At 38.9% G+C, this 27,816-nt stretch overlaps 1 protein-coding gene and 2 long non-coding RNA genes across 14 annotated transcripts in view; 1 reads left to right on the plus strand and 2 right to left on the minus strand.

Annotated features, from left to right (window-relative positions):
• Positions 1–27,816, plus strand: part of CASK (peripheral plasma membrane protein CASK) — a 322,381-nt gene that overhangs the window by 90,602 nt on the left and 203,963 nt on the right. For all 9 annotated transcript variants that reach the window (XM_086977513.1, XM_086977510.1, XM_086977511.1 and 6 more), the window contains 2 exons: positions 10,327–10,517; positions 26,927–27,009. In XM_086977513.1, coding sequence (XP_086833639.1) covers positions 10,327–10,517; positions 26,927–27,009 — 274 coding nt within the window. The remainder of the gene's footprint in view (positions 1–10,326; positions 10,518–26,926; positions 27,010–27,816) is intronic.
• LOC111243486 (uncharacterized) lies at positions 5,070–13,263 on the minus strand. 2 transcript variants are annotated; one of them, XR_002670495.2, is made up of 5 exons: positions 13,116–13,263; positions 10,221–10,525; positions 7,616–7,809; positions 5,674–5,850; positions 5,070–5,159 (listed from the first exon to the last, which is right to left on the minus strand). It is a non-coding gene; the product is annotated as an uncharacterized LOC111243486 (long non-coding RNA). The 2 variants fall into 2 exon arrangements; XR_015319173.1 differs by lacking the exon at positions 5,070–5,159 and having other exon boundaries at positions 5,555–5,850.
• On the minus strand, positions 22,125–27,603 carry LOC111243484 (uncharacterized). Of its 3 annotated transcripts, XR_002670491.2 has the most exons (5): positions 27,352–27,603; positions 26,908–27,103; positions 25,048–25,208; positions 23,859–24,010; positions 22,125–22,350 (listed from the first exon to the last, which is right to left on the minus strand). It is a non-coding gene; the product is annotated as an uncharacterized LOC111243484 (long non-coding RNA). The 3 variants fall into 3 exon arrangements; XR_015319172.1 differs by lacking the exon at positions 26,908–27,103; XR_015319171.1 differs by lacking the exon at positions 27,352–27,603 and having other exon boundaries at positions 26,908–27,341.

A 27,816-nucleotide genomic window follows, 5' to 3' on the forward strand; every position in this document is an offset into this window, starting at 1 on the left:
AGATCTCTGTTGTTACTATATCTTCCACAATGTAACTTAAAAACATAATACAAAAAATGTTTACGGTAAATTACTCCAGAGGCACTGAACAGCGTTGATGTTGACACGAGTGGCACACCTGGAAATCGGTCTGATTCCAGTTAAGTGACCTCCTTAAGGAGCTCACTCTGTCTCGTAGCCGTACACGAAGCATACATTGTACCACCTGACTCTCTGCTGGGATGTGCGTTAACAATGCCGACCAGCTCGAATGCCCATGACGTTTTTTCGCGGAGTGCACGTACGTCATCTACCTCGATGCATCGAGGTCTACGCGTCTTATCTATACTGGCTGATTGGAGAAAAAGCATATTTTTTTCATACCAACGGATGGATAGAGCCTACGAGCTAGTAAAATAAAATAGCTAGATTTACGCTGCTGTAGCGTGGCGCGAAGAGCTTTCGTTCGTGGAGCGTCAATGACGAAACGCGTAGCAGATCCAAGCTTTGACGAAACAATGGAACAGAAAGCAGCGCCTGCTGGCGTAATCGACCGCGACTTCTCCGAGCCACCGTTAACTCAGTTCAAAAGGAAGTATCCTCAATTGCTTAGCGTTATCTAGACCCCATCCTACCATTTTGATTAGCGACGATTTGACGGTGCCAACAAACTGTTCGACGAATCCTTTACGATAGATGATGCGTGGAATGTTGAAGTTGCATATAAGCCTTCACTGAACAAAGGATTTTCGGGACGCCAAGGCGTAAGTAGATGCAAAGTGTTTGTTTAACGGTCTTAGTGAAGAAGTGAGCATTATAGGAAACTATCTGCTTGCAGCACAGGGAAGTGACGAGAAAACAGAGCTACACGAGATGAATCTGTGGTGCAATAATCGTCCACATTTGGTCAAAATGCATCGCTCATATCCTGACGCAGGTGGGTAGGGCAGTATGGTTCTTGCTAACTCTTCATGTGGGAACGTACTGAACAGCTTCCAGAAACCTCAGTCGGTAATTGCGAATGCTACGTTTAGAGTAGCCAATTGCTGCTCTAAGGAGGCTTGCATCTATTTGATCGCAAATTCTTAATAACTTAAGATATTCGCGTAATCCAGAAAGGCTGCTTTAATACCTAAAGGACTGCACTGGCCCCAAAGCGCGCGTTTCGTCCTATTAATGTTAGATGAACAATACAGCCAGTCGAGATTAACTCAGAACACTACCTATTAGATACTTCTGGATTTCACAACTACACTCCTAGCAATATACCGTTATCCGAGGTAACCGAGAGTAAAAACGCTTGTTCCGTGCGCCTTATGTGTTCGACAATACTCTATGCTGCAAGACGGATTGATGCTCCGTCGGAAATGACTTTTGCCGTTATTACAAACTGACATTCAGTAGTAATATCTCATCGTTCATATCCGATGCGATTACCCTGCATATACTATTGCCTGGGCCGAGAACCGTCGAATCCTAGTGACGTGATTACTGACAAAAATCTTTCATCTTAATGGAGGCCATGCGATAAAGCGGTAATATGCGACGGTCAATTCCGTATAAAAGAAAATATTGCCAATTTTGATGTCGAAGCGATCGACGAGGTAGAGGCGGAATCGTTTGCTGTTTAGAGCGGCTAGAAGCCTTAACATAGGTACAGAGAGTTTTTGCCTAATGACTAACAAGAGACTACTATTACCATATTGTGCTAGTATTTAATATTTACGGCAACGATATAGTTGTGCTCCGACGGATCACCGAAAATGTGCAGGAAGTACTTAATGGCCTGTTTGTTACCGACTTGACAATGTTGTTGGGTGCTGAACTCATAGAGCGCGCCAATCACGACCGCCCATCCGTAAAACCAAAAACACGCTAATACGACAGCATCCAGATGATGTACTCAAAGTTGCTGAACAATTAGCTTATCTCGGAGAGCAAAGGTCAGAGCTATTAAGCTAAGAGCGGAACAATTTGTCCGATATTAGCTAAGAGGCGATGACAACTTTCAGTATCGTGTCTTCGGTAAGACACACCATTACATTCGAAGCGTTAGCTACCCTGAATCGCAAAGTAGTAAATCGCCTATTAGTTTCTGGTTTCGCAAGCCACACGGTGCCATATGAGCAACGAAGTCGGCCTTGATCATAAAGCTGCGAAGTATTGTATTTCCGCTAACAGAAGACCCTGGTATACGATGATTCCTATCAGCAGATTGAAAATAACAGACGGTTTTTGGTGAATATATTGATTATCATGCAGAGTCACGTTATTTTTGACGGCGTGTCGTCAGGTACTGATGTACAAGGGAACGGCATAGTAAGCACACGTACGTTACAATTGTAGACCATGTCCTTATCGTACTGTTTGACAGCCTTTCTTTGTCCGCAAATAGAACTGAAGTAATAGCTTTGCTGATCCCAATAACGTCTAGAGACCAAAAACGTTCAACGTCAAGCGGTGGTTTGACGTCGTAGACGCGCGGCTACCAGCTTGCCGGCTCTGACGGGTCACCAAAAATGTGCAGGGGATACTCACTAGTTCGCTTTTGGTTGGCACGTATTAATGTGTTGACGCATATATATCTCTATCGATATCGCATAACGTCTGTACACCCAGGTGTCTTTGCAGCACTTTGACGTGAACCTGCGTATGCTCCATTGGGTTTGGCACTCGAAATCGACCAATGCACGCACGAAGCAGCACACACACACACACAAGCAATCATCCTGAAAGCCAGCGCGTAATCGGCGAAACTTTTGTCAAGCCCATTACGCGCCCCAAACGATGCCCTACAGCGCGGACATGACAGACTCTGGCTCCTCTGCCTTCTAGCACGCAAACTCTAGATTGGGGTGGATCCGATTAGTGGAGTCCAATGGATCTTGCTGTTAATATGCAGAGGAGAGGACCCGATCAAGCCGGTTTTTCTCGTTTGGGGAGCACGAGTTTCCTATATTGTACTCTGCAAACTTTTATCCGTCTTCTGTAGTGTCTTACACTAGTGCACATCATCGTATTGGATGTGTTAACTAAATTGACAGGGATTAGTGTACCATTATCATGCTTAAAAACAATAGTTTTTTGCGTATTTTGTTTATACTTGCTTGCTATACTTGATCATTGCAATCAAGTGTAACCTATGTATGATTCCTGAAGAGAATCACCTTCTGTAAATATGAACTTCCAATACCGGTGTCGGTCCGGAGAACTCAAAACATAAAAGAATAAGCCAAAGCGGCAACCGAAAGGAGAAAATGTCGGCATCAACAGAAAGAAATGCGAAGAACACGAAACAAGCAAGATGCGGTAGAAAACATCTCGAGAAGTAAAAATATTGTCGAGCATTTCCTATAGCTATGGGTGAAAGCAAATCTCTAAAATTTTTAAATCTAGCGACTTTTTCATCTAAGTGACGAACTCTATACTAAAACAGGGTTATACTCCATACATGTATGTATGCTAAGCTTTGCACATGGTTTGACACACAACACGCTTCGCCTCGGGCTCGAGATACAGGCTCGATAAGCTGCGTCTTAGTATCTTTGAGATGTAAGAAAGTACTTTACAGAAGTCTTAAGAAGTTTTCTTACAAAAGTAAGAAAGTCTTAGAAGAAAGACTTCAATAGACTTTGTGAGTTGGTGGAAAAGATTTACACGGCGGAGGCAGGGTTTTTACATTAGTTCTTTTATTTTTTAATAATATAACATTATTTTTAAATAATCTTAAAACGTTGAAGTAAAAATATAGCTTATAGGGGCAAGCAGGTTGCACGGCATTTTTTTAAAAACATCCCTTTCTTACTTCGCCTCAATCACTGTTTGATTCTGATACACCATTCCCAAGCGCCTTTTTTGTTCTATAAGCATGCTGTAAGGATCCTGTATTTTGAGTTCAATTTCAACTCAAAGTAAGTCTTAGAGATTGATGTTTCAGGCGGGAAAAGGTACATTTTCAAGACCTTTTATTCTATGCTTTTTGTCGAGACCAACGCGCTGTAAAAAGAGTTCGAGAAATTTGCTTTGCGTACGATAACGATGCCATTGGTATTAAAACTGCTTAAGAATGTTTTGCCAAATTTAAGAAAGCGATCCAGGTCCTACAGGATTCCCCCCGCTGTCCGAATCTAATGACGACCATCTGAAAGCATTTTTACGACGGCAAAACAATGACAAACGATTTAAGAACTAGCAAAAAATAGGCCACAATCACATGATCATCGTTAAACGCCTTAAGTTCCATGGGTTCACACAGAGACTTGGAGTTTGAGTACTTTTTGAATTCTCTGAGTCCAAAGGGATTACGACTTAATGTTCGATCCCAACATCCCAACCGATTTTTACACAGAATTCCCACCGATGATGAAAAGAAGCGTATCCATGCAAATATGGACCCGAAGTCCAGATGGGCGGGTCCGAAAGAGAAGCGAAAATTTAGGGTCTAATTAGATTATGCTTTCTGTTTGATAGCATTACAGAGCCCTAATTCATTGAGGATTGTTTCTTATGAGTCGGGTAGTTGATCGGTACGTTTATTTCGTTCAGTTGCATCACGTCAACCACGCTATTTAGGAGAAAAAGGCGTCAAACGATCTTAGGTCATCCTGCTTTATGACAACTTGAAACCGCGAATGGCAATCATCGTCAAAACTGCTTTCCTAGATTTCGAATGAAAGGTTTTATTGCACCCTCTACATTATTGTAAAAGTTGATAACTTACTGCCACGAAGGTAAAGAATGCGGTACTTACTATTCAGTAAAAAAGCACAGAAGCTTTGTTTCCTGCCTAATGCCTTACGCAGATATGCACTATCCCTATTTATTAGTCGCAAATGCGATAATACTTAACCGTTTTGCGTGGCCGTGAAGGTCAGGACTAAAACAATGGCCAATAGAACAAAAGCTTTATGGTAGCTAAGCGTCCGCTCCTGATTTTAGCCAAGCTTGATTTTAGGAATCCATTCAATACAACCGATAACCTGGAGAGCTTTGCTCCATTACTCTGGAGTTTAATCAAACTGCTTTTTTACTCAATGCGTGCAGCAGGGTGACATTGGGACTAAGTTCACTCACTCATAAGAATTCAATGATGGCCAATCTCGTCAATATTGAATCATATTAGATGAAACTTGGATTATGCAGCCTTGTGATTGCTTTGGATGTATTAGGTGTAATAGAATCTGAAGATAACAGAAATCATAGTTGTTAGCATTTACAGGAGCAGCGTATTAACGCCAACAAGCTGGAACTTTTAGGGATACTTATTGATATGCAAAAAAAACCCCGTAAATGACCAACTCTGCACATTGCTCCAGAGGCGTCTTCGCTTGAACGTTATACATGCAGAAGTAGCCAAATGTATGTGCAGGTAAATTTAGGTTAGTCTAAACATGCGTGTGCATTGCACCTTGTCTAGATTACTGACATCCTAGGTGATCTTAAAATTTATGATATAAAAAATATTCTGGGCGAAGTATTTAACGTTAACCTCACAGACATTGCGTATAAGAGGGAAAACCGGTGTATTAGAGATGCGGCTGTAGAAATGACAAAGGTTGTAAGATTTGCTCAAGATACTCAAGAAAACTCGGGGTTAGAGGTGACCAACACAAAGATTACGTTTAATCACTGTGGGATCAAAATAAACAAACACTTCTGGGCAACTTTTGCGTTATAGAATAGTCCAGAGTATACCTCGCTTTGCGGGAAGTATGGAGAAACACTGAACGTCAGAAAGAACTGGGTGACTGATCCATAAGTTTTCGTTTTCTTGTACCAAAAAGATTGAAATCTTGACGACAAGTTGACGAAATTGTGGAGCACTTGCTAACCAGCCACCCGAAAATCCTCCGATAAATGGCCACTAAATTCCTGCAAGAAAGCAATTTTCCGACAACAAAGACAATAACTTTCGGCAGACATTAGTAGATTTTGACGACGCTAGAAATACGAATTAAGTTGTCTTTTAGAGAGTTTGAAGATTCGTCGAACTTCCTTTTGAAGTGGTAAAAATTTACTATTATTATATTATTTGCCTTGAACTTTTTTGCCCTTAGGGACAAGACGGAAGCTAGCACTTTCAACAATGTAAAGGGACTGGGCCGGAAAAGGTTGTGAGGAACGAAAGATGGACGAAAAGAACAGGAGCAGGAGAGAGGGAGTATAGGGAGAGAACGAAGACCTACAGCAGATGCCCTTGCGAGATCGGGGGTGAATGCCTGGCAGTTCTGGTGGGCAAAGAAACCGAGCACACACGCAGTTTTTTTAGATGAAGAAAATAGAAAATTAATGGACGGACACCACAGAAGGTTCCCACTACTAATTGATGATGTCCACAAAAAAAAAGTCTTCGATGGAGAGTAAGCACAGTACTAATCCATTAAAGCTTCTTACCATCTGGAAGAGCCTTCATAAACTGGCTTTGGGGATTCACAGTTTCGCTACGGTGGAGATGCTAAATGCTCAAATGGACAACAAGGAGTAGTAGTATAGACTATAGTAAAGGCTAAAAAAGTGGCGGACATTCCGACAGAAAGAAAAAGGTGAAGACATGGCCACAAAACTAGACAGAACAGATAATAACTCATTCAATTCAGCTATCAAAGTCGCAAAACTGTCGCAAGAAGTCCTTCAAAGACGGAAAAAAATTATGCAAACTTTAGCAAAAATATCACATCTCTTATCCAAGGAAAAGTGGCTAGAGGATGCATGCGCGAAAACGGAAGTAGCATGCAAAGAAATCTTTAAGGAAAGGATACATTGAAAGTAGACTTGGTCACCAAAGGGCTGGAAGGTTCTAGAGCCTTTTGAAGCAAGGCCGCCTAATGTGAGCCGACACCGGATCTCCACAGTCATTCCGGCGAAAAAGATGGCCACGATCATCTTCAAAGACAATGTCTTTGGTGGAATTAAATTCAACGCCGACTACGGCGTTCTCACGCTTATCGTCATCATTAAGATCCCGGAAGTGGAAATTATCACGGCATCACTGATGCAATCTATCAGCTTCTTGGAAAGATAAGTCACTCCCAAGAAACAAACATAATCCCAGCTATTTAATTGCTGAGTTAAATTATAATGACGGTAGAAGGCGAAGAAAGGTGTTATTGGAGGGCGCCGACAAGCTGTAGTATTTACAGAAGGTGGCAGAAACGATGATTCGGCCGAGAGGAAAGGATGTGGAAACTAGGACTGTACGAGTTAAAGTCGTAGGTAACAGCTGCTACTCATAAAAGTTGCGAAACCTTAACTAAGTGACTGACTCGGGCTATCTGGGAGCCTAGATGGCTTCCCAAATTAAAAACGGGGATTGTCCGCTTAAATTAAAGAGGTTAACGCGGCTGCCATCAACAAGGAGAGTAGGCGGACCTTGCAGAAAGAAACACTTCGTGCTGAGCGGTCGGTTAAATAAAATCTACGGTTAATCAATGACGGACATAGGTCTATGTTCTATAAAAGAGAATAGGAGATTACACAGCACTCATGATCTATGAGGACCAAATAGTAAAAGATATTAGGGGATGGCACGTTGCAGATGAAGTGGATAATCTCAGAAATCACAAGAACATAATCTATGAGTTAAGGTGGGTAAGGTAGTAAGTCGACGCAATGTGCAAGCCAATGAGGCTTTACTTACCGGAAGTTGAATGGCAAGGTGCTGAAGGATGCAGTAAACAGGGGCAGTAAAACGTCAACACATGGAAACGGGATAGGAATATTGGCAGCCGCCCGCAGGGTCTAAACCAGTAGAAGGGCTCAGAGAAAGGCTTCAAAGGAGAAGCTCGGTGATCCTTGAAAGGCCAGACGTATTATGTGCAAAGGGATTAAACGCTGCAACGAGAAAATATGCTCACAGCTCGTTGATGAAATATAAAACTATTCATGAGGTAGAGGTTACAAGAACGTCTGAATAAACAAAGTGGTATGTCGTCCAGACTTACAAATCAAGCTATCATAGAAATAGCCGTAAAACTGTCTTCAAGGCGTCAAAGACGAAGAAAGGAAAGGCTTGTGGTCCATGGTAGCATTAAGATGACCTCGACGAAGATTATTATTAAGACGGGCGGAAATTTGCGTGCGAAAAACATTAGGGCCGTATGGAATACGGTTAGAAACTGTGGAGCACTTGCTAACCAGCTACCCGAAAATCCTCCGATAAATGGCCACTAAATTTCTGCAAGAAAGCAATTTTCCGAATTGGTTGAAAGAGGTTAAGCTAATACCCATATCAATCCGTGGTAAGTCTGTGGCTTAAATGAACTTGATCAAGTTCATTTAAGTCACGCTGTATCAATGCAGCGGATAAGGCACTCAAAGCTCCTATCATTAAAAGACTGATCAGCGAAAAGGAGTTGAAAGGAACGTTTGCATACGAGCAGTTCGGATCTATAAATGATCGATCAACTCTTTTGGCTGTAGGTTGGAAGTCCTAAAGCGCACACTTGGTCCTTCAGCATATCCAAAGGGAAGGAAAGCAGACAACGAAAATGAATGCCCCCTGTTTAGCTAATATTCTAGACGTGCGGAGTTTCTTCTTTTCGATAAAGTGGAATTTGGTTTTATATACACTGTAGAAAAAAAGTACGCCTTTATATCCATGAAGCATTGTCATACGCAGAAAATCCACAGTTCGATGCGCTGCCCCTGTCTACATACAAGCTATAAAATTAAAGGAGAATAAGGGCTATTTAACGAAAATACAGTACGTGTTTGCTTTCCGAATAAGTAGAGCATTCTAAATCATCCCGCCCCTCTCTTTCGCACCAAGAAACACCACAGCCAAGCAGCAGAAGAAATGTATCAGCAGCAGATATTTACACGAGAGACTTCTAAAGAAGACACTTCAAAAAGCACAAGAAGTGTCGCTACCTGGAAATGGATAGTGGTATCGGGAACCAGGGAGTGGTACGAAAACGGCTTAGGAGCAGATACCCAGCGCCTGATCAACGTCTTCAATGGCTATCAATGTTTCCAAGCGTTATAATAAAAAAACATCGTATGCAATGCTAACATGTGTGGTGTTGTGACTCACATGCTGAAGCGCTACACACTCTTCAAGGAGGAAATTGCAAAGAGGGCGCCCATTTAGGACCGACGCCGTGATGAACTAGATGCCTCAGAACGGAGAAAGCTAGACAGCAACGTGCAAGTACATAAGAAAGGCTATAAAGCTCACCGAGAAATAAAAGCGACTAAAACAAAGGCAGGATGCACGGCTCTCCCGAACCCTGCGTTAAGTGCAAGAGAACCCCTTGTCAAAAGAGTATTAGCAAGCATCAACGCAGGGCTAGGAATAGAAATGAGTGAATTTAACGGGTAGTTTGAAGTAGCTAGCTGAAACCGCACTTCGCCATAGCATAACATAACACGGAGGTAAGGTATCCGCAAATCGAATTCACGCATTAACTTCACTGAAGTTAGAGCCATCTTTACGAGATCCCTATAAATATGCTCTTTGTGACGCTGCGGTGATGGCTTACATCCCTTCGGCCCACCCGAAGTCCGTGTAGGATGGAAAGACATGCAGAGCTAACTGTGATTATTTAGGAAACCCCACGAAAAGTAAGAGCGCCTTCGCCGCTTGAGCCAACTAATTTGGCGCTTCCTTTAGGAAAGAGGGCTATATGGCGTAACTACATCATTACGATCTGAAAGAGAAATGCGTAATAAAAAACGTAACTGTTTCATTCACATTAGTCGCTCGTATGTTAAGATGGATAGCCAATAAGATGGATAGCGGAACACGCGAACGCAAAAAAGATGCAAAAGTACACCGTTTTTACGCTCCCTTTACTTCATTCATGATGGGAATCATTGGACTTGTCAGTAAAGGATCTGAAATATTTCAAAACTTTAGAGAACACGACTTCTAACAGGGATAATAAGCGGAAAGGGGACTATCTGAGGTAGCTGCTGCCGCTAGCGGTAAGAAAGCAGCACGTCTATTTTAGATGCAATGAGAATGAAATATTCGTATAATTATTGGATAACAGTAGGATTAATAGTATTCATGTATCAATAAATTGTGACTTTTGTACTTGTGAAGTTTAGAAAAACAATTAATTTAATATTTTAGTAATTTAATCGTATTTTGATTAAAAAATCCATATTTATACATAGAATTTATTTATAAAGTCACCCCGCGACAAAAAAATGTGATAATACAAAATGATTTTAATACAGCAACATTACCACAGTCACCTATTTTTTGTTATAAAAATTTATAAATAAATGTAACTCACCTAGCCTTCTTGCACCTCTGGGGTTGTATACGTAATACATTAACCGATGACCGGACGCTAATTAAAAGGTAACTTTGTTCATCTCTTGTTTTGATGTATTTTACAGAGCGAGTAGACGGTAACGGTATGAATGGTTGCCACTTTAGTGCCCCTGAGGTTCTGCGAGGTCTAGGTTATGGTAAACCTAGCGACATATGGTCGTGCGGTGTTCTTCTCTATACGCTGCTTTGTGGATCACTTCCCTTCAATGGAACGGGTGACAGGCTCGAAGAACTCATCTGTCGCACTAAATATGTGGTAGGTTTCTGAAGCAGAGCACATTTCTATAACACTTTTGTCGGATTGCTTTAAAACAACCATTCGATGATGAAATAGAATTATTGCTGTGTTATAAAAAATCATCCGTAAAAACACACAAGTAACTAGTTATTATCTTCTCGATACAAGGCCATTTGACTCTTTTCTATTACGTAGGCAGCATTTTGGGCTCTTTCCATGTTGTCAACCACTGACCATTAGGGCCTCCCATAATGTCTTATGTGTTGGTATTGAGCTAATGGGAACCAACCATCTGATCGTGTAAGGTATTAAAGAATCACTAAAATTCCTACTTCTACACTTAGTAGACAAGGATGAGGAATTTTACCTAAATTGCCTATTCAATTGAGCACATGGATGGACGTAGAGACAAAAACTGATAATTAGTGGTATAGACTCAACGGTATCTACGACTTATCATTTAGGATGTATACTCCTATTATAATTATTACAGAATATTGGATAGATATTACTTTTTGGCGTTTAGTTAGACAACTCTAGCGGTTTGAGGACGGTGCGCCCATGTATAATTTTATTTGATAGAAGCCAGTTTATATTTTTCATAATCTTTATTCGAATACTTGAAAAAACGATAATATGGCAATTTTTTTGCCAGCTTAGTGATTTTTGAGCTGCAAGTAGTCTGGTTATTGGCGCAGAGTTAATTTGAGTTCGTTGATCTAATTTCTAATGCTCTATAGGAAAGAAAGCGGAAAAAACAAACGAGGTATGTCTAAGCTCAATAGGTCATACATTTTGCTTCAAGAAACTTCAGCTACGTTCCTTTAGTTATTGCAAGCACAATCATTGTTTTCGCTACGCTTTCTTTAGCGCTTATTCCTTGACCTGTATAGCACAGTGGACTTTGTAATACAACTGCATTTCAAATTAGAAGTTGAAGTGGAGGGTTTGAAACTTATGCCCTACGATATTCATATTAACCTTAATGAAGCCCTCATGCTAATATCTCAAAGTTACTCTTGCAATTTCTTTTGTGCCACAAACATAAGGGTTTCAATTCGAGAACTTTGCTTCTTTTAAAGACAACATTACGTTTCTTTAATCACTGTAATCGCATTTACGCCTCTTGACTTTCCATTTACAGGTAAGGGAATTAAGTGGCCAATTTGATTTTAGAAAACTTCCGCGTTAGTCTTAGGATGTAGCGAATCAGAACTATAAAGCGGATTTACGAAGCGCTGTCATTAAACAGATTTTTTTTTTCAACAGTACTCTTAGGCTTGAAAAGAGCAGCGGCATAACTGTGAGGCCTATGTGGATGTAAAATGAAGCATTAAAATTAAAATCTGATAATATTTCTCTTAAACTGAAACAGACTACTGATGTTTAGAGGAACAGTTTCGGGAACAGCAAAAGGTACTTGGAATTATGTAATAACACCGCAGGGTACATACTTTTACTTGCAAACGTGCCAATTACGTATATTATGTTTCTGTCTCCCTGAAGGAGTTAAATTTGAGAAGTCTTTTCACTGTAGGCACGAAGATACATGAGAGCTAATGTTTTGAGCCTCTGAAGATCTACCCGCTTATAAGCTGAAGTGAAGGAAAAAGCTTATAATTTAAAGATTCGCCACAAGTCTTCGATATCATAACATTGGTTTCAAAGCTATAGAAGAGGCAGAGTAGTTCGCGAAAGCATATTTTTAATATCATCCAAAAATTAATCTTGAGCTTTTTAGTCAGAGTCTGTAGTGATTGTGAAGCCTGAGATTTAATGATCGTTCATTTTTCATCAAAATATTGTTGCTCGCGGTAGGAAAACAGTTGCCAACTACACCAGTTTTGGTATCGATTTCATTGCCACCTAAACCACGTTAGTGATAGATTTCCCACTCAGGCATCACCAAAGAACAGTGTTTTTTTGAGAGACTTCTACGGGTGTCTACAGAGTGTAAACTAGACTCACGGCCTTATGATGGCCCCTTTTTTGCGGTCATTAAATGTCCGACTGGGTAGATACCAAGGCGTATGTCCAGAGAGGTTTCCCTATCGATAAGGCGTCGCCAAACACAAAAGTGTACAATCTACTGCAAGCAAAGTGTAAAAGCTCCTGCAGTGTTGACAAGATAGGGAGCACGGAGTCAGTGCGAAAATTCTATTCAGGCACCGGTGCAACACCGCTACTAACGTTGACTGCAGTATTTCACTGAACCCCACTTCTAGCTGACAAACAGAATTATCTTCAATAAGATATTGACCCTTTCTGGGGAAAGCCTTCTGTATTATTTACTCGTTCTTGCTATAATGGTTCCCATTCACGAGTATATACTTTAGCCAATCGAATACACAGCACGAAACGATTACGAAAATTGTTCACGCTTTCTTGGGCTATAGAAAACAATAAGTAAATTTGAATCCATATAATAAATAGGGTATTCCAAAGTACTCTAATTACTACTTCAGCACAGGATTAACGCAAAAAAAAATGCAGCTCAAGCACACTGAGAATATTCTGAGAGAGGCATCGACGCGCATCTTAAATTTCCTAAAACACAATAGAAAAGCAATCGCAGTTAATTTGGAACTCATAAATTAGTGATGGCTCTTTACTCACTACAACTCGATTGCGGATTGATATCACGTTGTTTTCTTGTATCTGCGCTCGTTTAACCAGGTCAATTGCTCTATTCTTTTGCGCGTTAAACTTTTTTTCACTCGTTTTACAATTGAACTGCAGTTAAGTCATATGCATACCTTGTAATACCGACTGGGTGGCTAGGCGACATAAAGTTGAAGAAGTTCCTTTCGGTAGCAACTGAATGTGTACCTCTCATGAAGTTGCCGCACCGGCCCGTGCTCACTGCGTGACTGTTGATAAAGTGCTACATTACTAAAATACCTAAACGGAACTACTTCCAACTAGACGGTGCAATCTAATGCATGCTTTAATCACACTATTACTTCCAAGGTTCACGTTGCAAAATTTCGTCGGATTAAGTGAAAGTACTGCCTCAATCCAGGCTAAACGCCGCCAGTCTTTTTTGACGAAGTTGTTTGTTCTCGTTGTATCTTTACCTATTGGCTTTACTGAAACTTTCGAAAGAGGAATTCTTCCAGTTTTTTGAAAACCACTTCAGAAAGCTATAGATCTGTTGGTCATATCTGTTCATCTAATAGAAAGAATTGTCATTGATTTAATACACTACTTTATGCTATCAAAAAAATTCCTTGGTCCCCAAAAAGATGGCTTAGAAAGGAGTTTGCAACTCCTATAAGTATGTTATAATCGGGCCACCGCAAGCAACACTGCTCAGAGTTGACATGTAATATACTGCAAGTTATCGCGTATCTTCGAAAAACTTCATTGATGTCTCTGACGGCTGGTTAGCGGCTGCATGGTGCCAACCTTTTTCACTAAGCAACCTGTCCCTCCGGGATCTGTCAGGGCCCAGCCCAGTAAACAATTTTCGCGCAGAGCCTAGAGGCGCGTCCCAACAAACAGCAACTACTCAAAAAATGTGCCAATGACCTAAATATATATGGAAATTCGAAATAGCCAGACCCGCTAAGAATTCATAGAGCAATTGACTGCACTTCCGCATCATATGCGAGCTATTTTACTTAGATCAGCAGGCTATGAAGGAACAAATTGATTGCTAACATTTGGGAGTTCCCTTTTATAGGCAAATAAAATATAGAATCATATAATAGATACGGCCTCTCGCATCAGCAGTCTTATTCTTAATATATCTTCAGTGAAGCACATGTTCAAAATATGGGATTATATGATTCTTCGGCTTGATCTAGATAGATATGTTGTGCCCACGTATAAATACTCCTCTCCTAGAACGATATTAAAAAAAGTTAATTCAAGACATGTAAAGAAAGCAGGATAATATGTTTGCCGTTACTGGCGCTGATCGGCATTTAGTATCTTCTAGAATGCGTGTCTCTGCTCTAACATTAATTTTCTAATGGCCGTCAGTGAAGACCTTCGCTATTTAGGAAATAAGCTTATAATATCATTATCCATCTTTCCAAAGGCAGAAATGTCTCGTCGTAAGTGGTTTCTTATCACAACGCCTTGATATTGAAGGTTGGTGTCCAAAGGATGAGGATAAATTAAACGAACGTCTTTGGCTGGCAAAAATAATTATATTTTCACAAGATGTTAAAACAAACAATTATTCCTTGAAGACCGAGTTAGAATAGCACGACGCGCAGAATTGATCTAAAGATTTTACATGGTACCCTGCTATATGCTCAATAAATAGTAAACAACGCGAATAGATCATGCTATAGTACAAATATATATCATATGCAAACTACGAGATAGGCAACTAGGTATATTCCTGTGTACATATATACAATATTTAAATGAATGAAATTCTTGATGGCTTCTAAGTTTTTAAATTAAACTTAAAAAAAATTGACAAAATCTAATTACTTACAGAGTTAGCTAAATATATGGATGTTTTTAGGTAGGAGATTGCCTTTGTAAGCTGGGACCTTCGGTATACAAATTAAGGGTGGTGCCAGCCAGTTATCTCAAGCGTGTGAGCTTATGTTTGTTACGATATCACTATATGTGTGACGTTACGTTTAAATGCGTTTGCTTGTTAGCTATATTTAAATGAAAGCAGATTCTTGGATGAAATTATTTGTATGCCCCGCTTCTGACGGGCGCTTATATAGCTAATACTCAGTTCCGCCACGGAGTCAATTTCTAGTCTACAAACTTGTGACAAAGTATCACCATACATATTTGCGAAGTGGCGACAAGCACGTTTCCCTTCACAAGCACGACAAGCATGTAAAACCTTCACTCAGTTATGCTAATAATCCGCTAGATACAGAAGTTACGCTGTTGAAAGGCTGTAAGTTTTTCTTCCGAAAAATGCATGTCTACTCAATTAAAGACACACTAATTTGCTAGTATGAGCATGTACATTATCAAAAAACTCTTGCTTTCGCCATGATCAAATCATAGGCTTGCCGTAGAAAGAGGCTCTACTACGAAGCATAGCGAATGAATGCATGTCCTTTATTTCGATATACTGCTGCGACTGACATTGTTTTAACCGACACATATTGTCATACTCATATCATGGAGAACAGAACGTTTTTCGAAATTGTTTGGAACAGAGTTTGACAGCAAACAAAGATGTAAAGCAGATGTAGAATAGCCATGTGAAACGTCCAACTTTGAGACTATATTTCTTTAAAATGCGCGTTGTTGCGCTTTGTTTTGAACATTAGCGATGAAGACTAGTAGAGGTTTCTTTTTTATTTTGCAGCTGTTTATCCACGTTTACTTTCTATATATCGTATCACCCCACATCTGAACCATGAGGTCTTACTACAGGAGTCATCCTGAAGTTAGTCCCTTGCCAAAATCCGGGAAATGCAGGTTAATATTGCCAAATATCAGCCCAAGTGTGGAGTATTACAAGCCATGATTATGCGCTTTGTGGGTCTTGCTGGACATATCCGAGCTTTTAGTAACGAACCTATGAAGCAACGTTCCATGAGGCCGTAGTAAACATCTGTCAACTCATGTTGGCCATATGTTCATGGATACCATGGCCACGTACCTTTCAGCCAAATATATATATACACATTTTGCTTTGTTAACACACACGCTCTTTAAATATATATAACACCAAGAGTTTACTATAAACTGTGCGTAATAATCCATACCGAATTACGAACGACTGAAATTGAAATAAAAGTTAGCCAGAAAGTAGAAATAAATCAGACTGAACCGCAATTTTACAATTTTTGACAGAAGCCGTTGTGAGATTGACGCTGAATTGCGTCTATGTGGCTAATCGCACATTGGGAGCACAGAAGAGCACTTTTTATAGTCGGAAATTACATTCATGTGAGTAATTGGAAGTTAAAATAAATCTCTAGTTCTTTTTATTTTGTTGGCCTATACGTATTAACACTTAATAATATATGGAACTATGTAAAAGCGTATTTAATCAACACGGGCTGATAAGTAACTGCTTTTATGCCCAGATACTTTACGCATATATTGTTATGGTCATCGAATTATTTACGAAATGACACACACTCAAATTGGTGCCTCGTCAAGAATTATGGATGAAACCTGCTTTAAGTAGTCATGGTAAAAACGCACTTGGAAAGGATAGATATATATGACCCGTGCCAATAATTTTAGAAGCTTCTGTATGAGAACGAAATATTGTTTAAATAGATACCACTTAGCGTTTCATTTTTGCAATTTTTGCAACGAGAGGAGAACGAATCTTAGAAATCAAGCGCTGATTCGAAAAGGAATGCAGCGGTCGGCCAAGCCGCTAACTGTTCGATGGCTGGTCCTTAAAGACTAAAAGTTTTTTTAACATTAACTTTGTAACTTGGCTGACCACTCCATTCATACTCGAATAAATCTTTGGAATCGATCATGGATACATGCATATAAGTAGCCTATCGGCATGGACGACAGATATGCAGCTTGTAACATTTGCTCCTTGTAACGGGGATACACGTCACGATTATTTGCAACGCGCACTCTATAGAAAGTAGTCCGTTTTCTACTTTATCGTCCTCAGCTACGTCGTCCATAGGCGATTGTCATCCCTAATCGAAGCAGTTCATTATGACGAGATTATGAAGGTCAAACCATAGAAGTCTTTACAAATTGGTAACTTTTGTCACCAGGTCTACGGTCGACACCGATTTCGAGAACCCCTGCTCGTTAAAGATGGGAACCTGAACTGAGTCGTATTAGGTGAACACAACAGTGTATGTCTAGCTCCTTTTTTTTCTAATAATTTAGGCTCTTAATAGCAGCTATTACATTTGGCCTTAGTCACTATCTATCTGAATTATTCACTACTAACAGGACTTTAATTTTAGCAAACAAAACTTTAGGGGCCCTTCTAGCTTGTAGGTTTTAATGGAGTTTTTTTAATGCTAACTAAAGTAAGCATAGGAGCGCACGTGAGGTTTTAAGTTTGTAAGTGTCGACGGAGTAAGAATCTCGGGCGGCGTGGAAAGAGCTTCACGTAAAATTTACTCGTAGAAGAGACCTATGTATTTTTGGGTCTCTGCAAATAAATTCGTTGTCTTCAGTGGCGCGTCTCAACGCCGAACTGTTTTATTAGTACTTTAAGTGCTAATATTATTGAGGACGTACCGTCAAGACTAATAGTAAAAAAAAAGCCTAGACTTAGGTTTTTCGATTTAAGCGATTGTGGGCTATCTAATTGTCTAATAATTAGACGCTCGAGAACCTGCCGCCGAATTTTTAGTGCTGCTACTTTGCAATTTCCGTCGATAGATTCTTATCAATTACCTGATCTAGTCTGATTCGCAGTTACGAAAGGGTTCCGACAACTTCATTAAGAATCAGGATCAGAACTGAGGATTAACTTTATTGCATTTAATGCTGACGAAAAACAGTTATTTAATAAATAAGCATTGTCAAGTGATATCTGTTTGTTAGGTACCACAAAGCTTCATTTTTTACGAAATCGCACAGTATACAATCGAAGTAAGCGCTCTGACTTCAACATATCAGGAATTAAATGATCACACTGTCCTTTCGACGTTCGAAATCGAGTACACCTTAATCTGGAAATGAGTAAAGCTTAGCCACAAGAAGCTTACTATTGGCTTAATGTACAATATTTGCCGTGTTGTTGATTTGAGACGACTGGAGTGACACTGTTCTACTTAGTCTTATTTTTATTTAGTAGTCTTGAGTAATTATTTTTTAAACAGCTGCTGAAATTTAAAGATGTTGCCATCTTTCATTTACTGCCACCCGTCGATGTAAGATAGACGTATCCACTCAGCATACTTAATTTAGTTCAAATGCATTTATAGTACTAAAAACACAAAAAAGCCAATCCTATAGTCCTAAAACTCCATAAAATTAGACGACCACCTCAGCTGAGTAAAAGAGGAATAACGTGATCAAGTGCCTGCTTATGAATCCATTCCTGTCGCAGTAGTACAACTGATTTCGATAAGTAACTCTCGGTATGTAACAATACACATAACTTTAAAGTGAATTTCAAAGAAAGTTCAAAGAAACGTGAAAAAAATTACTTTGAAGAGAAGGCTAAGCAAATATTGAGCGAGTTGCAAATAATTGAAGTATTATTTAGATCGATAGCACAAGTTTTTTAGCATATTATTAACAACTGTAGGAATAGTATTGACGCATTTGCACGTAGCGTAGTATTTTTCGTATACGAAAAACAGTTTTTATAAAACCGCTTTTCGTATACGCAAAATCAAATGCATAGTTTATGGAGAAAACAGCCGTAATATTAAGACACAACGTCCTACCATAGTATCATCCACGTTGGTATCGATCATTTGCAGAATAGTACCGACTTTCTTTATATAAACACACAATCGAACCGTTTACAAACACTATCCGTAGCTTTGTAAACTGGCTGAAATCTATAACGAAACACTTATTAATTTCATGTTATGACGTACGCTCAGGACTTGCTACAAGGGGTTTTTCATGACGTCACCTTTACTCCAGTGATGAACGTTCTCTTACTACCAGTAGATTGGAGCCGTCAGGACTCCCTTGATGTCCAAAGTAACTTATTCTAGATACTGCTTATGCCAGTCTGAAGCCATTATGCATCAGTTCAGTGAAGGGCTGATTTACCGATCGCATCTCGATGGGTGCGTGCGTGTAACCTTTGCATACATCTGAGTAATAATAGTTAACTACACAGAGTATATAATTTTTACGCGTCTAATACTATTTACTATATGATCCTTATCATATAGATATTCATTTCGAATTAGATATTCATCAATCGAACATTACGTTCAACAAATGTAAGTCAACCAGTCATTGATGCTAATTTTTAAAGCCTTTAGGAGACCATGTCGCTAAAATGAGATGATACCCGAAGACCATACGTTTAGAGTGTTTGGAATACGAGTTCATTATCGTGCATCCCGTCTGTAGCCTTTAAGTGTAGTGGTTCTGGTGTGCGTCATCAGCGTATCTAATGGTACTGATAGTTGAGATCTTTTGTATTAGACAATAAGACTCAATAGTCTATTGTTGTTCTCTCTCTCAAAGTAGTGCTTTTTACCATCAAGGGGTGATCCTAGGTAACCCAAGCCTTTAACCCTATTGACAACCTCTCGAGTTTTACGAGGATGATTGACCATCTTTTACTCAAGTCATAGAGTTTCTAGGCATGTCCTACTATTTTCTTACGATTTAACAATGTCAATCAACAGATTCACATCTGCACTTTTCCTACACCTAAAATACTTTCTATTTATATCTTCTAAAATTAGGTAATCTCCTTAATTGTTTAACTTCGCACGAGATATAGACGTTGGTGAAGTCTCTGTAGTACATTTACGTACTAATCATATGCTAGCGTGGTAAATCTACCTCTTGTAGACGTGTGGCTCAGCATCCGCAGTTGAACTTGCCATCTGTGCTCTTCTTTCTTCTATTATCTATAATAACTGACTAAATAATACATGCCACACTGTACAGTAAGGCAAGAATCTTTGTCTAACAGACGGACATTTTCCTTTTATATACACTCTTTAACTTAGCAAAAAACTAATAGAAATTTATGACAGATATTTTATAATAGTGACAAATTTTATTTTTATCAATAGTGAAGCGACGAAATATAAAAGGATCAATGCGTATATTTTTTTTGAGAATTGGCAAAAATTGCTTTCCTTGGACAACACATTTGTACCTGAACGCATTTTTCTCTTACAATTCGGATCGTATCAGATGCTTGCTTTTTCCCAGTGGCTGTTCTCGTGCAATTGTATTTTAAGACTGTTGTCCTTATTTCAGCAGAAAGGCCGTTAGCTATTCTTAAACACGTTAGAGCAGCTGAAAGAATGGCAATATAACATACGCATTTTCAAATGCCACCTGGGAAACCTGTTTCACCTAAGACATTTTCTTTCGTATTACTTCCTCGACGGCGATGCCTCAAGATGATAAATATCTTTTTTTACATACTTCGATTTGCTCTCAAATGAAACAACATTTAAATCTATTTTTTTTTTTATTGACACACATCTCCTTTGGTTTCAACCGATTATATATATATATATATATATATATTTTTTTTTTCTCTTAGATAAGCCTGTTGTTCATTTATGGCTGTCTCTTGCGAAATAATTATAATATTATTTTGTAATTCACAGAAAACATTAATTTTCTTTATTAACCAAGAGCAGCAGCCTGTTTACAGTGGAATCGGGGCATGACATAAACATGAACAAGAATAACAGTAATAACATTAACACCTTTTCACAAATTCACAAGTATATACCTCATATGCCCTATAACAGTTTGTTAAAAAGATATATATATACATATATATACATATTCTTTATTTTCTACAATCGATAGTAAGTTAAATTTAGCCATACCTGCGGACAACCGTAGCAAACCTTGTCCTGATACAAAAACTAGCAAGTTGGATTTTTAGGAGTCATCTAAAGAAAGCAGTATGGAAGTGAAGCTTAGACTAAGACATAAAGTTATTCAAATATTTCCTTTTCGCTTTACATATTCATCGGTCATTTACTTATAGATTACCGCTTAAATGCGTTTGATCAGCACGCTCACTATAATTTCGTTTTGTAATGAGCGAAATTTTATCTTGAAATCGGGCTCTAAATATAGATGCTTCAGGTGAAAAAAAGCGCATTTGTATGATAGTTTTCTAGCCATTTTTTGGAGTTAGAAAGCTGGGCCAAAAACCGGCTCAAAAATGGGTTGGATGGGTCAAAGCTAAAGCAACCTGGGATATTGGTGCCGCCTGTAGTAGGGACTTAATTAATGAAAAAACAGTGTGGAGATTTTTAGCTACATTTGAAAGTGAGATTCTTATCTTGGAGGAGGCGTATTGTTCCGGCCAAACCTCCGAAATCGATGAAGACCACTCAAAGGCACCTTTGAACAAAGACGGCCGGGCCGGCGCCCAATTCTTGAGTGCATCCTAAAAGAATGGACCGCGAATAGTCGGTCATTGTAAGGTATTCTGAATCTATATGATTTTGTTAAAAGTTATCAAAGACTCTGGCTGCAGCTCAGCACAGTGGTTTATCGCCTCTCGGCATCTCGTCCCACATTGATTAACAAGCAATGACGGATTCCTACGCAGACTTGTGGCAACTAATGAGAAATGGTGTCTTTATGCCAATATGTAGGAGACAAAAAGGTTAGGTTACTTGCGGAGATTTGTCTAAACCTGTTGAATCAGACCCTATCCGGAAAAAACAACGATTTGGGTTCGGCACATGGGATTATAGGTAGAAGTAGGTTGAAAAATGGTTGAAATCAAATCGCAAGGCGAGAGGAACGAGAGTTCAACGGTATTATTATTCACGACAAATAGTATTCAGCTGAAATATGTCCGGATAGATATATTCTCAAGTTTCTATGTAAGACTGGATATTAATAAGGTGGGCATGACCGTCTAGCGACCATTAAGTCGGGAATGCATTTAAAATATTTGGTTTTATGGTGAACACCGTAACTATGATATTAGCAAGAAACGACTAACGACTATAATATTAGAAAAATGATTATTCGAAATTAAGTTACAATATCATTGGAGCATGATGGTCTATTATGTCATGACAGACATTTTATTTTGGTATCAATAATTATTGCTTTTCATAAACCGATTTTACGATCTTTTTATACAACCCCGTACACGTGTAGACTCGTAACCAAAGCCGGAATCATTTGCCATCGGAGGCGCTTCATTGCTCACATGTCTTCCTCAAGCCATCCTCGGCCAGGATGCGCGATGTCCATCATGTCTGGCGGATTCGACCTGCAACTGGAAAAGGAAACTTGCTTCGAAAAACATTGTATACATATAGATCCCACTTTGAACATAACAGCATAAACTTCTGGCAAAGTAACGCCAGACAGCCAGGTTCAACCAATGTAATAAACAGATTGACAACGTTCGGGATTTTCAAAAGCTGGAAGCAGCGCCTAATACAGTGGATGTAATGCGAAACGTGATGCCCGGTTGAGTTTAAAAAAATCGATGGAATAATGTCTGAGAGGTGCATATCGTTAATATGTGCAATACATTTGCTTCCTTCAGCATTAGTGTTTCTGAAGAAACAGGGAGCTTCAACTGAGCTATAGACGATGCGACTATATAACTATGAACGTAACAATAACAATTACTGTCGGAATTTTACAGGATCGCGTATATTTTGATATACTCATATCAAGCCCTGCATTGGGACACTTGCGAGGAATTTTTAGGCACAACGAAACAAGGGCGATACGAAGAAATTCTAAGTATCACGAGTGTACACCCGCTCCAATAAGTTTTAAACAAAAATGCCCAGGAATATCCCACCATGAAGCCTTTTGTAACTAGGACAATGAACTTTGAAGTGTCCCTAGCCAAGATGATGTTGTGTTAGAATATTTCGCCCAACAGGAGTTGGCTATAGGGTGATATGTGAAGCAGTTAATAATTTCCGTCACAACAGCATCGAAGAGAAGATAGGAAGACTATAAGGTCTTGTCTACTTTTCTAACCTTTTTTTTGTACATACGTATCTCACATATCAAGTGTCAAACAGAAAAGCTTTACAAAGTAATCTTTTTGTCAGAAATTAGTTTAAGCGGTCAATTCGTTTGTCTTCATATAATGCACAATACCACAGTAAATTGGCATGCGCTGTATCAAATCCGTTCGGTTCAAGAAAAATTAAAGCTTTTGTGATAGCCCAAATTAATGCCCACATAATTAAAGCGCTTGGTATTCAAACAAATCATAGACCATTGTATATGATCATTATGACATAATCGACCTTTTCTCTCTTAACAACTCAGTCTAGTGTTTATCTACGCTAGTAATATGACTGAGTCATCGTAACCCATTATCATGGTGATCAGACAAAGCAGCTTTAATTCTGCAGAAACATTTGTATACGACCAAATTGAATGTGAAGTTGACGCAACAACATTTCACTTTTGTAGGAAAACCTATTCTGTACTTCCGTTTTAATACCAATTTGAATTTATAGGGCCAATTTGCGACCGATTTCTCGGACAGATATGACCTGCCTCTATTCAATGGTTTGTCTCCTAACAACAAGCAATGAAGTGCTGCCACGACGTCGTGAAGACGAGCAAGCTGACCGACAAGCTCACAACCACAGTGTTCTCTGACATGTTTAATATGGCAATTATCAACCAATTCACTGAGAAAAAGCTTGAAATAATCGAGTTCCTTTTAACCATGCCATGAAGTCCGTGTGGATATATATATATATATAGGACAAATTTGTACACGCTTAAGCATGAGTTTCTACTTACTCTTGTCGACTTTTTCCCTGTAACCATTTGCACTTCTTTTTGCAATCTATTTAACGTGATAATTAAGTGACAGTTTATAGACCTTTAATGTATCCCGAAGTAGATCTTCGGCAATCAACATTTTTAATCAAATACACGATTGCGTATAGCTCCTGAAAAGTGTGTTGGATAAATACACAAATATAAGTTGTCGATACTTTTCTCATTACTCCGTAAGCAATCAAGCATAAACTGGCGCATCTTAAACGTAAATGTATTAAAAGAATATTTTTTAAAAAATTAATGATAGAATAAAGATTAGGTATAAAAGTTTTTTGCTCTCAGGTTTCCTGTTTCCTTCTTTACTCTGGCTTGTTTTGTAATACAGTTACACGTATATTTTTATAAGGCATTGCTTGTAGTCGATGTGTATACAAAAGACGATTTTTATTTGGTCAATTAGTAGTAGTAGAAGAAAGTAGCAAGAATTGTTACCTAAAAAAATTGAGAGAAAAGCACTTTAGTGATATCTTCACACAAGTGGTCGATTTTAACGGTTGTTTATTCTCAAAGCACCAATTTTAAACTTTGACGAATGATAACCATTCTTCTAATATTCACAACAACATTTTTCTAAAGTTCAAGACGAAACATACTTTTCGATGTTTCTCACACCAGTTGGGCGTAACTGTTAAATTTTTACGTTGGATACATTCTTTTTGGGTCTCTAATAGTAAAATACATAGGCTTTGCTTATGAAAAATCTCATAGACAAAGCCCAGCGGCGTTTAATCGCATCATCTCGGGAGACGGAGCATTCGCCAGGCTTCTCCTTCAACAAGTTCAGCTTTAATATACAATGATAAGTGGCACCGCCTTTTTCGGATCTCGCACTCAAGTATAACTTGTCCAGTCTGAACCACAAAGAGTCTTTTAGCTTATTTCTATAACCAAAATTGGTCACATTTGACCGAAAATTATAATGTAGAACCGAATACTGAGGTGCTCGTGTAACACACGCTAAGTGGTATCAGGCGACCGGCAAGAAATTTTAATATTTGGATTCCCTGACATTTACTCAGCTATTGCAGTACCAACATTTGTGAAGCGTCTCCGTAAATGCTGAAGGCGCCAAATAACATATACGGACCCCGTCGTTTTAAACTTTTGCACAAGACGACTCAAAAGATTTTTGGGAGGTGTAACATACCTAACGGGCCGTGAACGATGTTATCGTAAACAGTGAGTCTCCAACAATCAGTTTCATAAAAAAGGTCGATGAGCCCAATTCTCCGGTTTAAGCTTATGAATCCTCACTCTGGTCCCGCAAATAGTAACTCCGTTGTATTTGCGTACTGGATGCTGAGCAAACTTTCAAACGTCAGGAACGAATAATGGATATTATTAAGTATATATGTAATCGATATTGTTTGGATTGACATACATCTGCTAGATTTACTTCAAGCGTTGTTCACATACTACAACTAAAGATTTGAAAATATTACTTATATAGGAAAAGCGAGGTGCAAAAAAGGCAAAGTAGAGCAAACGTAGATTTTTCACGAATATATTTACAAAAATCTTACGTCAAATCTGCTAGCCCGGGATTCTGTGCTTTGCAGCCAACAAAAAATGTTTAAGGCTAACTTACTCACACGTGCATAAGATATCTATTGTGAATCGAGTCAACTTCGCAAACGAATGCTTTCCTAGTATGCCTATTTTAAAAATTCCATTTAGTTTCCAAAAATGAATATATCTGGAAAGAGTATTATCAAGAAGTTCTTGTTTTGGTAACATTTTCTAAACCTACTTCACTTTTTGTTAATATTAAACAGCTGCCGCGGATATTTATGCCTCTATGATTAGTGAAGACTTTCTAACTGGGAGGGCTGCTTAAAAGAGTTTGCCAAGTTTGAAGATGGGGTCTCGGACTTGAAGTATATATATTTCGCCCCGGTTGACCGTCCGAAGACCTTGCCTGGCAAACAACTGGGTCATTCGCAGATAAGGTAACCCTACGAACATTCGACTATCGTCAGGTAACCAGATATTAGGAGCTTTGGTATACCTTAGAATGGGTGAAGCGCGCAAGGAAACAACGTGTCATTAACCGTAGACATTTAGCCCAGCACCAGGCAATACCAGCCACAATCACAGATCTTTGCACTAAATTGTTAACGGTGATAAGAAGTTGTGTCTCTACGTCAGTATAGAAGATAGAAGAAAGAAAAGAAGAGATACGCCTGAGTTTGATTTTTAACCAAATCTTCAATCCGAAAGAAAAACACGGTTTTTAATTGGAAGAGTCTTATAGACTGGTAACTTTTTGATATGGACAGAGAGGGTCAAAAAAGATCTGTGTACGGAACATTTGCATCGATTAAGTAAAGTTGTCCGACGGAAAATAGCAAATTGCAAGACAAAGCCATTCTGTTCCATGACAATGCAGGCGAGATACGGCCAAGGTCATTAAAAAAACCATGCGAAAGCTTGAGCGCTAGGTGCTCTCGCACGTACCATATACTGTAGAGCGGGCGCTTACGGATTATTACTTTTTCCGATTAGTGGCAAATTAAATTAGTAACCGTACATTTGGCAGTGAAAACAGTCTTAAAAGCACGGTAAAAAAAAAGAGCTTTTCAGCATCAGAACCAAACGTGTCCGGCGAAAAGGCAAGAATATGATAATTAAAAATGAAACAAGGTCATCGAACACATAATGATGTGTTGCTAGATTTCAAATAAAACGCTGCATTTCTAAGATGAAAAGGCGACATTACGTATGTTTCAACCTAATTATATACGTAACCGCACATAAGGTTCAAGTGGCGGAAAATTTAAACTACACACCGGAATCTCCTAAGGGCATCAAATGTTAAATAACAATGTGAGCTATATGTAACAATAGGTTATTAGTTGTAATATTATCCGCTATTTCAGTATTCCGCTGAAAGTTATAATCTCTCCCTCAGCGTTCGGTAGTTGATTGCCTTTAGTGACAACTTCGGAGTTAATTGTCATTACTCCAACTTGTAAATTCGATATTAATAACTGACGACGAAACTAACCGAATTTATCCTGTTCCAGATGTCAGGTCCTATATGGGATGCAGTAAGCAGTTCAGCAAAGGATCTTGTTTCTAAAATGCTCGTGCACAATCCCCTTGACCGGTAGGTGGTTTTCAACGAACTTCTCGAAAATGTCTTATTGGGCAGAAGCTCTGGCCTTCGTTGAATCGTAGCTCACATTTACCTATCTCAATAGCTGTGACATTTTTTTCCTATATAGGCGCACTAATCTGTAATTGCATTAATCTTTGCCCAACTTGAATGTTTCAAAAAACGAGTTACTTGTTGTTTTTTCAATTATCATTACATGCTAAGGATTGGCCTTTTCGAGAGTCAACTATTTTAGCCTCTGTCATGAATCAGTATTATGGCTTTAGGGTGACTTCTACTCTAATTTACTGTTTCATGAATAATTTCACTTGCAACACCCATATCTATTGTTACCTGTCATTTTGATTCACTTGCTGCTGACGAACTTCCTATAAATTGGTAATTCTATGGGACTTCATCCAGATTAAAGATTTTTAGATCTTATTCCAAATTTGTTACTTCTTAACTGTTTTTCTAAAGATCGGTTTTCTCCATACATCAGTATAATCGCTGCACAATCTCATTTTTGCTTTATGTTAACGCCTGGATCCCCAATAGAATTCATTTCGCAGGTCAAAGCCCTCACATCTCGTTGTTTCTGGGCGCTTAAATTTGAAACTACGCTGAAACGAAAAACCGATACACATTAGTGCTTCAACCCTTGTTTAGTAACTGTGTGTGTGTGTTTTTTTTCTTTTATTTATAATCAGTACATTCGTGTTGCTACTTGAATGTTAAAGATTTCTAATTACTGAGGATAGTTTAATATTTCGTTTATGAGCGACCTTTCAATCGCGGTATCGTTAGCCATTCTCATTC

Source organism: Varroa destructor, unplaced genomic scaffold (genome assembly GCF_002443255.2).
Source record: "Varroa destructor unplaced genomic scaffold, Vdes_3.0 BEIS01000001.1, whole genome shotgun sequence".
NCBI classification, from domain to species: Eukaryota; Metazoa; Arthropoda; class Arachnida; order Mesostigmata; family Varroidae; genus Varroa; species Varroa destructor.